This window comes from Rhinoderma darwinii, chromosome 1, assembly GCF_050947455.1.
Source record: "Rhinoderma darwinii isolate aRhiDar2 chromosome 1, aRhiDar2.hap1, whole genome shotgun sequence".
Taxonomy (NCBI): Eukaryota; Metazoa; Chordata; class Amphibia; order Anura; family Rhinodermatidae; genus Rhinoderma; species Rhinoderma darwinii.
The window spans coordinates 618624956-618637181 of record NC_134687.1 but is presented as its reverse complement, the minus strand read 5'-3'; the positions used below and the strand labels follow the sequence as shown (position 1 = coordinate 618637181).

The window sequence follows — 12226 nt, the reverse complement described above, 5'->3', positions numbered from 1 at the left end:
GTGTGAGTGGCATTATCTACAGCGGGCTATATAGGGGAAAAATCTGCAGGGGGCACTATTTACAGCTGTATGCTAATTACTGTATAAAGGGTCATGGGGCAGTGCCGCTATCCTGAACAGTCATACGAGTCCTGACTACAAGCCCACATTTCCGTGATTGATTGACATCCCCTGGCTGTTATACATCACTACAAGTCTCCTCCAACTTTCTCGGATGCATCATTACATGGGCACTCACTGTCCAGATGTTTTCTGCCCGGCTTCATTTTTGCACCGTGCATACCAGGGGAGTACAAGGCAACGACACATCCGCAGGAGTTATAGGAGGCTGGTAGTGATGTAGAACAGCCAGGGGGTTGTCAATCAAGACCTGGGGGGGCGCCATTTCAACTTTCGCCTCAGGCAGCAGAAAAGCTAGAATCGGCCGTGCTCGGACACATTCGGGCCAATTTAATTGGAAACCAGTTAACTTATCAGGATGTTTTTGAGTTCGGGGAGAACCCAGGGAAACCCCACGTGAACATTGGGAGAATATACAAAGTCCATGCAGATGTCGTCCTTGATCTTATACCATACCAGTACTAAGTCAACGTGCAATTAAGATTTGTCTGTTTTTGGTTTTAAGAAGTGTCCATCTACTGCTATGTGCTTCCTCCTTTTTAGCCCCTTCCCGCATTTTGCCATATCCATACGACAAATGCAAGGCACCGGCTCAGAAGCTTAGTCGGCGCCATCATCACCGGATGTCAGCGGTGTATTACAGCTGTAACGGCGGAGACTGAAATTAGCTTCCCCCTAACCCCTTAAATGCCACGGTCAACAGCGATCGCTGCATTAAAGGTGTTTGCAGCTCATCGACACCCCAGCAATGAAATTGCAGGGGTTCCGGTGGCTGCAATGGCAACCGGATGTCTAATACGGACCTCCCGATCTGACTAGCATGAAAGCCGTTCAGGCCCCGCCTGGAGGCGGGGCATGAAAGGCTTTCGTAGCCGACGGTAAGATGGCTCAGGAGCTGGGCCGGCGTCATCAGCGGTTGACTATAGCTCGTCTCGCAAGAAAAAAATTTTTATTGTTCAAAAAGTTGTAAAACATAAAAAAAGTGCTATAAATTAGGTATCGCCGGAATCGGATTGACCCGCAGAATGAAGTTAACATGTAATTTTAAAATGCATGGTGACCACTGTATATTTAAAAAAAAAAAAACCTATGCCAGAATTGCAGTTTTTTTGGTCACCTTGTCTCCCAAAAAATAGAATAAGAAGTGATCAAAAAGTCGCATGTACCCCAAAATGGTACTAATAAAAACTACAGGTCGTCCCGCAAAAAAAAACGCCCTCATACAGCTCCGTCTATCAAAAAATAAAATTAGTTAAGGCTCCAATAAAGAAAAAATATGCAACTGTGCCGGCCCGAGGGGAACATTTCTTCTTCTTTTTCAAGAGGTGAATTATCAAGGCCCTAAAATTAGGGATCCAGGAAGGGGAGGGCCCAAACATATCTGCTGGAAGTGAGGGTGCCCGTATTATACCAGGACAACACTTCCCAGCAAAATTCCCCAAACTGCCAAGGTGCGAAGTGTGGACAAGAAGGGGGATAAGAAAATTATTTTTTTGCTTTTTTTTACCCCATTATTATACCACCTGACTATGCCTCTGATGTACTCTGCCCGGCTTACATGTACCCCCACATTATAAACGGAAACACCAGCAATACTCAAGCAAATCCACGCTCCAAAAGCCAAATGGCGCTCCCTCCCCTCTGAACCCTACAGTGTGCCCAAACAGCAGTTTACTTCCACATATATGGCATCGCCATACCCGGGAGAACCCTTTTAACAATTTTTGGGGTGTGTGTCTCCAGTGGCATAAGCTGGGCATGACATATTTGCCACTGAATTAGCATATCTAGGGAAAAATTTAGATTTTTACTTTGCCCCATCCGCAGCGCATTAACTTATGGAAAAGACTTGTGGGGTGAAAATGCTCACTACACCCCTTAATAAATGCCTTGAGGGGTGCAGTTTCCAAAATGGGGTCACTTCTCAGGGGTTTCTATTATTATTTCACATCAGAAGCTCTGCAATTGGGAACCAATACTTTGTAAATCACCAAATTAGGCCTCAATTTCGCATGGTACACTTTCACTCCTGAACCCTGTCGAATGTCCAGGCAAAAGATTAGGGCAACATGTAGGGTGATTCTAAAACCGGGAAACACCACATAATAATTAGAGAGCTGTCTTGTTGTGGTGGCACAAGATGGGCACCACATATTGGCATATCTATGGAAAAAATCCCATTTTCACTCTGCAACATCGAGTCCACACTAATTTCTGCAAAACACTTGCGGGGTTAATGTGCTCACTACACTCCTAGGTGAATACCTTGTGGGGTGTAGTTTCCAAAATGGGGGTCACTTCTGCAGGGTTTTCATGGTTTTGGTCCCACAGGGGCTTTTTAAATGCGACATAGCGACCAGAAACCAATCCAGCAAAATCTACACACCAAATGGCGCTCCTTCCCTTCTGAGTCCTACTGTGTGCCCAAAGAGCAATTTATGACTACATATTGGGTATTGCCGTACTCCAGAGAAGTTGCTTTACAAACGTTGTGGTTCTTTTTTTCCTTTGTTGAGAAAATGAAAAATTTTAAACTAAAGCTACGTCTTATTGAAGAAAAGGGATTTTCTTTTATTTTCACTGCCCAATTCTAATAAATTCTATGAAAAACCTTTTGGGGTCAAAATGCTTACTACACCCCTAGATGAATTCCTCAAGGAGTGTAGTTTCCTAAATGGAGTAACTTTTTGGCCGTCTTCACTGTTTTGGCCCTCAGGGGCTTTGCAAATGTGACATGGCCTCCGCAAGTCATTCCTGCCAAATATGATCTCCAAAAGCCAAATGGCGCTCTCTCCCTTCTAAGGCCATGTTCACACGCTTAAGAAAATACGTCTGAAAATACAGAGCCGTTTTCAAGGTAAAACATCTCCTGATTTTTAGAAAGTTTTTTTTAAGCACACTCGCGTTTTTCGCAGCGTTTTTTACGGACGTTTTTGGAGCTGGTTTTTTCTTTAGAGTCAATGAAAAACAGCTCAAGAAGTGAAATGCACTTCTTTTTCATGGGCGTTTTTTTTTACGCGCCCGTTTTTAGAAACTGCCGCATAAAAAAAAACAAAACGCCCAGTCGGAACAGAACGCTGTTTTTCTCATTGAAATCAATGGGCAGATATTTGGAGGCGTTCTGCTTCCGAATTTACGGCCCGAAAACGTACGAAAATAAGCCGTGTGAACATACCCTAAGCCCTGCTGTGTGTCCAAACAGCCATTTATGACCACATGTGGGGTAATATTTTACTCGGGAGAAATTGCTTTACAAATTTTGTGGTGTTTTTTCTCCTTTAGTCCTTGTGGAAATTAGACAAAACCTAGGTTTTCTTTGAAAAAATGTAGATTTTAATTTTCACGGCCTAATTCCAATAATTTCTGCAAAAAACCTGTGCGGTCAAAATGCTCACTATACCACTAGATAATTTCCTCGATGGGTGTAGTTTCCAAAATGTGGTCACTTGTAGGGGGTTTCCACTGTTTTGTTCCCTCAGGGGCTTTGCAAATGCGACATGGCCTCCACAAACCATTCCAGCTAAATTTGAGCACCAAAAGCCAAATGGCACTCCTTCCATTCTAAGCTCTGCCGTGTGTCCAAACAGCCATTTATGACCACATGTGGGGTACTGTTTTACTCAGGAGAAATTGCTTTACGAATGTTGTGGTGATTTTTCCCCTTTTAGTCCTCGTGGAAATGAGAAAAAAGTAGCTAAACCAAAATATTTTTTTTTATGGCCTACTTCCAATAATTTCTGCAATGAACCTGTGGGGTCAAAATGCTTACTATACCTCTAGATAATTTCCGTGAGGTGAGTAGTTTCCCAAATGAGGTCACTTTTGGGGGATTTCCACTGTTTTGGAACCGCAAGAGCTCTTCAAACCTGACATGGTGCCCAAAATATATTCTAATAAAAAGTAGGCCCTGAAATCCACTAGGGGCTCCTTTTCTTCTGATGCCGGTGCTTCAGTCCACGCTAGGGCCACATATGGGATATTTCCTAAAACTGCAGAACCTGGGCAATAAATATTGAGTTGCATTTCTCTGGTAAAACTTTGTGTTACAAAAATTTTTATTTCAAATTAATTTCTGCAAAAAAAAAATGACATTTGTAAATTTCACCTCTACTTTGCTTTAATTCCTGTGAAACGTCTAAAGGGCTAATAAACTTCCTGAATGCTGTTTTGAATACTTTGAGGGGTGAAGTTTTTAAAGTGGGGTGACTTATTGGGGGTTTCTAATATATAAGGCCCTCAAAGCCACTTCACAACTGAACTGGCCCCTGTAAAAATGGCCTTTTGAAATTTTCTTGAAAATGTGAGAAATTGCTGCTGAAGTTCTAAGCCTTGTAACGTCCTAGAAAAATAAAAGGATGTTCAAAAAAACGATGTCAATCTAAAGTAGACATATGGGGAATGTAATTGGCAACAATTTTGTGCGGTATAACTGCCTGTCTTACAAGCAGGCACATTTTAAATTTAGAAAAATGCTATTTTACATTTTTTGCCAAATTTTGGTGTTTTTCACAATTTAAATACTGAATGTATCGAGAAAATTTTGCCAGTAACATAAAGTCCAATGTGTCATGAGAAAACAATCTCTGAATCACTTGGATAGGTAAAAGCATTCCGAAGTTATTACCACATAAAGTGAAACATGTCAAATTTGAAAAATGAGGCTCTGTCAGGAAGGTCAAAAGAGGCCAAAGAGGGAAGGGGCTAAGTTTTAAAATTATAGCCAGTAGGGGTCACTGTTTGCATTATTGTATGTCATGAAAACTTTTATAATAGACACTAGCATTAGTCACAACAGCGACCTCTATATGCCAGACCAGGTACTACACCTCCAATTTAAAATTTTATTTATAGAACCAAAATTTGCTATAACAATACATATTTTACCGTTTTTAATTCTCTTTCAGTGAGTGACTCCTTAATCGTCCAGTTTTGAACAAAAGGCTGAAAACAGCAGTCAAAATGCTGAAAAAGTTTGTCTTTACCCTATTGGTACCGCTTGTGTTCAGTAAAGCAACCGCTTTAAATGGTAAGTATCCTGTCCTATCGTTGAGTCCATATCTCTTTAATATTCTATTTCTTAGTTATATCCAATTCTGGGAAAGCTGGGTTCCATTACAGCTTTCAAGTTGATACTCAACTGATTACAATATCCTACACATTTCTTACAGCACAGTCAACTCCAGGGCAACCAAGTGTCAGCCACTGCCGATCCTATGAGAAGGAAACGTTTACCTGTTGGTGGAAACCAGGGTCTGATGGTGGACTACCGACCAACTACACTCTACTGTACTGGACAGAAAAGTATGGCTGCTGCTACTATGAATAACAATCCCAGTCCAATATATTGTACATAGGGGGCAGTATTGTAGTAGTTATATTCTTGAACATAGGGGCTGTATTATAGTAATTATATTTTTGTACATATGAGCAGTAGTATAGTAGATATTCTCTTTTATATAGGGGGCAGTGTTATAGTAGTTATATTCTTAGGCCTCATGCACATGACCGTAGCCGTGGGCACGGCCGTGATTTTCGGGTCGGCCGGCTGCGGACTGTCAGCCGCAGGCCGCCCGCAATGAGCCAGGGCCGTAATAAGACATGCCCGTTCTTTCTGCGGTCCGGGCTCCCGGGCCGTGCAAGGACCGCAAAAACTACGGTCGTGTGCACGGCCCCATAGAAAAGAATGGGGCCGCAATTCTCCCGTGGATTTTCGGGGGAATTGCGGCCGCAAAAACACGTTCGTGTGCATGGGGCCTTATACATAGAGAGCAGTATTATAGTAGTAATCTTGTACATAAGGGGCAGTATTATAGTAGTTATGTTCTAGTTCATAGAAGGCCGTTTTATAGTAGTTATATTCTTGTACATAGAGCGCAGTATTATAGTAGATATATTCTAGTACATAGGGGGCAGTATTATAGTAGTTTATATTCTTGTACATAAGACCAGTATTATAGTAGTTATATTCTTGTACATAGGAGGCAGTTTTATAGTAGTTATAGTCTTGTACATAAGACCAGTATTATAGTAGTTATATTCTTGTACATAAGGGCAGTGTTATAGTAGTTATAGTCTTGTATATAGGAAGCAGTATTATAGTAGTTATATTCTTATACATAGGGGGCAGTATTATAGTAGTTATATTCTTATACATAGGGGGCAGTATTATAGTAGTTATATTCTTGTACATAGGAGGCAGTTTTATAGTAGTTATATTCTTGTATATAGGAACAGTATTATAGTTGTTATATTCTTGTACATAGAGGACAGTATTATAGTAGTTATATTCTTGTATATAGGGGGCAGTATTATAGTAGTTATATTCTTGTACATAGGAGGCAGTTTTATAGTAGTTATATTCTTGTATATAGGAAGCAGTATTATAGTAGTTATATTCTTGTACATAGGGGGCAGCATAAAAATTTGATGCCATTTTTAACAATTTGACACACCGACAATTCAAGCACTAATTTTTTGCTTGCATATTTTAGAGGGAAATGTTTTTATATATATATATATATATATATAATATACTTTTTTTTTTTTTTTTTTTTTTATTATTATTTTTTTACTGTTAATAGGGGTTGACTGTCAGGATCCCCATGTGCTAGCACCCGCTGTGCAGGAAATTGAAGCACCGTCAAATGCACTTAAATGGAGATGTTTTTTAGTTCCCTGTACAGCACGAGGCCAGAAATGTAACTGTGTAGGAGAAATGCAGAAGGACCCTTCATTCTCGGGATGGTCGGAGTCCCAGTGAACTGTGCCCCCCCCCCCCCCCCCCCCACACACACACACACACACACACACACACACACACACACACACACACACACACACACACACACACATACAATGTTTTGGCACAACGTTCTAAGATGGAAATACCCCTTTAAAGAATTTGTCTGTTGAAGACGACCCCTTCTCTAAAGATAGCCACCAGCTCCTGGAACTTCCATCGATCACTCGTTGTCGCTGGGTAAAGTTTCATTCAACCATACACTTCTCCTGCAGGGAAAATGTTGTATTGTGTGCCGGCCATTCAGGTGTATGCAATACATGGACGGACCAGCTCTAGCTTAAATGATTTGTCCAGTTTAGTCAACTTATTTTTATACACCCAATTATGGGCTTCTGTTAATAGAGGGGAATCCCCTGTTGAGGATCTTCTTGGCCAGAGTGGAGAGCGGTTACAAAGAGCGTCTCTCCCTCTGGAGAACCTGTCCTGTCCTGCATTACATAGACAACACATTGAAACTGTGTGATACTTAATTTCCCCTGTGGTGGCGTTGCAGGGAAATTGAACACTTCCAGGTTTTCCCACAGATTACAGATGATCGCTAGAGGTCCCATCAGGAGGACTTTTTGTGATCTGTGTATTGCAAAGGGACCCTTTTATACAAGAAGCGATTGTCCAAAGTGGAGAACCCCTTCCCGACATCCGCCGTATATATACGGCGCTGTCTGGAAAGTGTTCCCACAAACCGCAGTACAGTTACGTCGCAGTGATGGTGCAGGCTCAGAAGCAGAGCCGGCACCATCACCCCGGGGTGACAGCTGTATTATACAGCTGGCATCCTCCTGTAACTGCCAGGAAAAGAGCTATTCTCCGATCCGGCTGATTAACCCCTCAGATGCTGCGCTCAATAGAGCGCAGCATCTGATGGGTTTTAACCCGGCCGCCAACCCAGCAACACAATCGCTGGGTTGCTATGGCAATTGGAGGCCAAATAATGGCGTCCGAGTCTGCCTTGTACGGGAGCCGATGAGGACCCGCCTGCGGCGGGTCCTCATAGGCTTGCTGTCAGTGAACAACTGACAGCGCTAATACACTGCACTACGTATGTAGTGAAGTGTATTAGAGTAGCGATCGGGGCATCAGGCCCTCAAGTGCCCTAGTGGGACAAGTTAAAAAATAAAAATGTCGTAAACCAATAAAAACACACACGTTTCAAAGTAAAAAAAAAAAAGCTAAACTGCCTTTTTTTCCCATAGTAAGTCTTTTATTATGGGAAAAACCGTAAAAAAATCAAAAAACTAAATACATAATTGGTATCGCCGCGTCCGTAACGACCCAAACTACAAAACTATTATTTCATTCATCCCACACGGTGAACGCCGTAAAAAAACAACATGAAAAACGGCAGAATCTTTGTTTTTAGGTCACATCTCCTCCCAAAAAATGCTATAAAAAGTGATCAAAAAGTCACATTTATTCCAAAATAGTACCAATAAAAACGACAATCTGTCCCGCAAAAAATAATCCCTGACACCGCTTTGTCCACGCAAAAATAAAAAAGTTATGGGTCTTAGAATATGGCGACACAGAAAACAAACGATTTTATAAAAAAAGTGTTTTGTTTTTTTTTGTACAAACATGAAAAAACTATATACATTTGGTAAGGCCGTAATCGTATCGACCCGCAGAATAAAGTTAACATGTAATTTATGGCGCACTGTGGATGCCGAAAAACCCAATAAAAAAACTATTCCAGAATTGCTTGTTTTTGGTAATTTCCTTTACCAAAAAATAAAATAGTGATCAAAAAGTCGTATGTGTTCCAAAATTGTACCAATAAAATCTACTACCCATCTCGTAAAAAACAAGCCCGCGCACCGCTCCATCTACCGAAAAATAAAAAAGTTATGGCACTAGTAATGCGGTGATAAAAAAACATCTCAATGCGCAGGCCGGAGGGGAGCATTCCTTCAGTTTCAGGGCCCTAGTATTTAGAAACTAGGAAAGGGAAGGGACATAGCACATCCGCTGGAAGCGAGGGCGCCCGTATTATATCAGCGCAAAACGTTCCCAGTAATATTTCCCAAACTACGAAGGAGAAAAAGTCCCCAAAAGGTGCAGAGCGTTACAAAGGAGGGATAAGAAAGAAAACCGTTTATCAGTGTGATGCCGGCCTGTGCATACAGCGTAACACACATCTATGGATAATTGTATTATTTACCCAATTATTATACCCTGATATACTCCGCACAGATTACATATGTCACCACATTATAAACTGAAATACCAGCAAAACCCCAAACAGAACTATTACCATCAAAATCCATGCTCAAAATGGCGGTCTTTCCCTTCTTAGCCCTACAGTGTGCCCAAACAGCAATTTATGTCCACAAGTAAGGTATTACCATACCCGGGAGAACCCGCTTAACATTTTATGGGGTAAGATTCTCCAGGGGCACAAGCTGGGCACAACCTATTGTGTGGTGAATAGGCAGATCAGTGGAAAAATTGCAATTTTAACTTTGCACCATCCACTGCGTATTAATTTCTGAAAAACACCTGTGGAGTCTAAATTCTCATTTGATAAATGCCTTTAGGGGTGTAGTTTCTAAAACAGGGTCACTTTTGTTTGGTACATCAGAGGTTTTGCAAATGCAACATGGCGTCCGCAAACCATTCCAGCAAAATCTACGCTCCAAAAGATAAATACCGCTCCTTTTCTTCTGAATGCTCCCATATATGTAAACAGACGATTATAACCACATATGGGGTGTTACCGTACTCGGGAGAAATTGCTTTACAAATGTTGGGGTACTTTTTCTTCTCTATTCCTTGAAAAAATGTTGCTCAAAAGTACATCTTATTGGAAAAAAAATGTTTCATTTTCACGGCTTAATTCTAATTCAGCAAAAAACCTTTGGGATCAACATTTTCACTCTACCCCTAGATGATTCCTCATGGGGTGCAGTTTCCCAAATGGAGTCACCTTTTGGGGTGTTTCCACTGTACTAGTACTACATGGGCTCAGCAAATGTGACATGGCACCCAGAAACCATTCCAAAATCCAAATGGTGCTCCTTCCGTTCTGAGCCCTACCGTGTATCCAAACAGACGTTTATGACCACATGTGGGTTATTGTTTTACTCAGGAGAAATTGCTTTACAAATGTTGTGGTGCTTTTTCTCCTTCAGTCCTTGTGGAAATAAAAAAAATTAGCTAAACCTAAATTTTATTGAAAAAATGTAGATTTTAATTTTCACGGCCTAATTCCAATAATTTCTGCAAAAAACCTGTGGGGTCAGAATGCTCACTATACCCCTAGATAAATTCCCTGAGGGTGTAGTTTCCAAAATGGGGTCACTTTTTGGGGATTTCCACTGTTTTGGTCCCTCAGGGGCTTTGAGAATGCGACATGGCGCCACAAACCATTCCAGCAAAACTTGAGCTCCAAAAGCCAAATAGCGCTCCTTCCCTTCTGAGCCCTGCCGTGTGTCCAAACAGCCGTTTAGGACCACATATGGGGTATTGCTGTTCTCAAGAGAAATTGCTTTTCAAATATTGGTGTACTTTTTCTCCTTTATTCCTTGTAAAAAATTGAAAATGTCTAAATTTTATTGGAAAAAAAATTAGATTTTCATTTTTATGCCCTAATTCCACTAAATTCAGCAAAAAACCTGTGGGGCCTTATACCCCTCGATAAATTCCTTGAGGGGTGTAGTTTGCCAAATGGTGTCTTTTTGGGTGTTTACAATGTTTTGGCACCACAAGACCTCTACTAACCTGAGACATGGTAGTAAAAAGCAGGCCGAAAATTCCTCTACATGCTCCTTTGCTTCTGAGGCTGGTATTTTAGTCCACTAGCACACTAGGGCCACATGTGGGATATTTATAAAAACTGCAGAAGCTGGCCATAAATTTTGACTTGCATTTCTCTGCTAAAACCTTCTGTGTCACAGAAAAAAATGGATTAAAATACAATTTTGGCAAAAAATAATTTTGTACAATTTACCTCCACTTTGCTTTAATTCCTATGAAATGCCTAAAGGGTTAAGAAACTTTCTAAATGCGGTTTTGAACACATTGAGGGGTGCAGTTTTTAAAAATGGGCAATTTATGGGGGGTTTCTAATATGTAGGCCCCTTAAAGCCACTTCAGTACATAACTGGTCCCTAAAAAAATACGTTTTGTAAATGTTATTAAAAATGTGAGAAATTGCTGCAGCAGTTCTAAGCCTTGTAACGTCCTAGGAAAATAAAAGGATTTAAAAAAAAAAAAAAAAAGTAACTGCTTGTAAGACAGATTGTAATATCACACAAGATAAATACATTTTACATTTAGAAAAATTTTAATTTTTGCAAATTTTTTTTGAATTTTGGTGTTTTTCATAAACAAATACTGAATGTATCAACCAAATTTTACCACTGACAAAGTACAATGTTATACGAGAAAACAATCTCAGAATCGCTTGGATACATAAAAGCATTCCAGATTTAATACCGCTTTTTAGATTTGAAAAAAAAAATTAACTGTGTCCGTTTTTTGTTTTTTTTATTGTTTTTTAATATGATTTTAATGTACTTATTTGTCTCAAATGATTTTTGTTAAGGAAGTTGTGTTTTGCTTGTGCCACAGCGTTTAACATAAAGATCAAATTTTTATTTTATGCAGAAATAAAACGCAGATTGAGTGTCCAGATTATCGCACTTCAGGTCCAAACTCCTGCTACTTCAGTAAAGCGCATTTCTCCATCTGGATGTATTATTTTGTCATCGTAAATGCCTCCAATCCTCTCGGGTGGAACGTGTCTAAACGATTTGATTTTGATGTAGTCGACATAGGTAAGAGATATATGTATGTTATAGATGTAGCAGCAGAACTGCATTTTTTACTTATTGGAGCTGCAATATTTGTACATCTCGGAGTTAAATATAATATGGCAGGTTTATCAGCAGTCCTATGTAAAATCAGACATTACAACAACACGAGGAGTCGGGACAAATGACAAACTCCGCTTTTTGACATCAAAAACTCTGTTCTAGTTCATCCCAAAGGTGTTGGATGGGGTTGAGGTCAGGACCCTGTGCGGCCAGTCAAGTTCATTTCAGACCAAACTTCCCCCAACCATGTCTTCATGGACCATGTGCACTGGGGCGCAGTCATGCTGGAACAGAAAAGTCTGAACCCCAAACTATTACCACAAAGTTGAAAGCTACAATTATCCAAAATGTCTTGGTATGCTGAAGCGTTAACCCTTCACTGGAACTAAGGGGCTGACCCCTGAAAAACACCCCCCATAGCATTATCCCTCCTCCACCACACATTACAGTGGGCACAATACAGTCAGGCAGGTAACATTCTCCTGGCACT

General features: G+C 40.6%; 1 protein-coding gene across 1 annotated transcript in view; it reads left to right on the top strand.

Annotated features, from left to right (window-relative positions):
• PRLR (prolactin receptor) overlaps window positions 1-12226 on the top strand; it is a 42925-nt gene that overhangs the window by 12976 nt on the left and 17723 nt on the right. The window contains exons 2-4 of the mRNA XM_075841865.1: window positions 5025-5146; window positions 5289-5421; window positions 11528-11697. Of these exons, the coding sequence (XP_075697980.1) occupies window positions 5080-5146; window positions 5289-5421; window positions 11528-11697 (370 nt within the window). The 5' untranslated portion in view covers window positions 5025-5079. The remainder of the gene's footprint in view (window positions 1-5024; window positions 5147-5288; window positions 5422-11527; window positions 11698-12226) is intronic.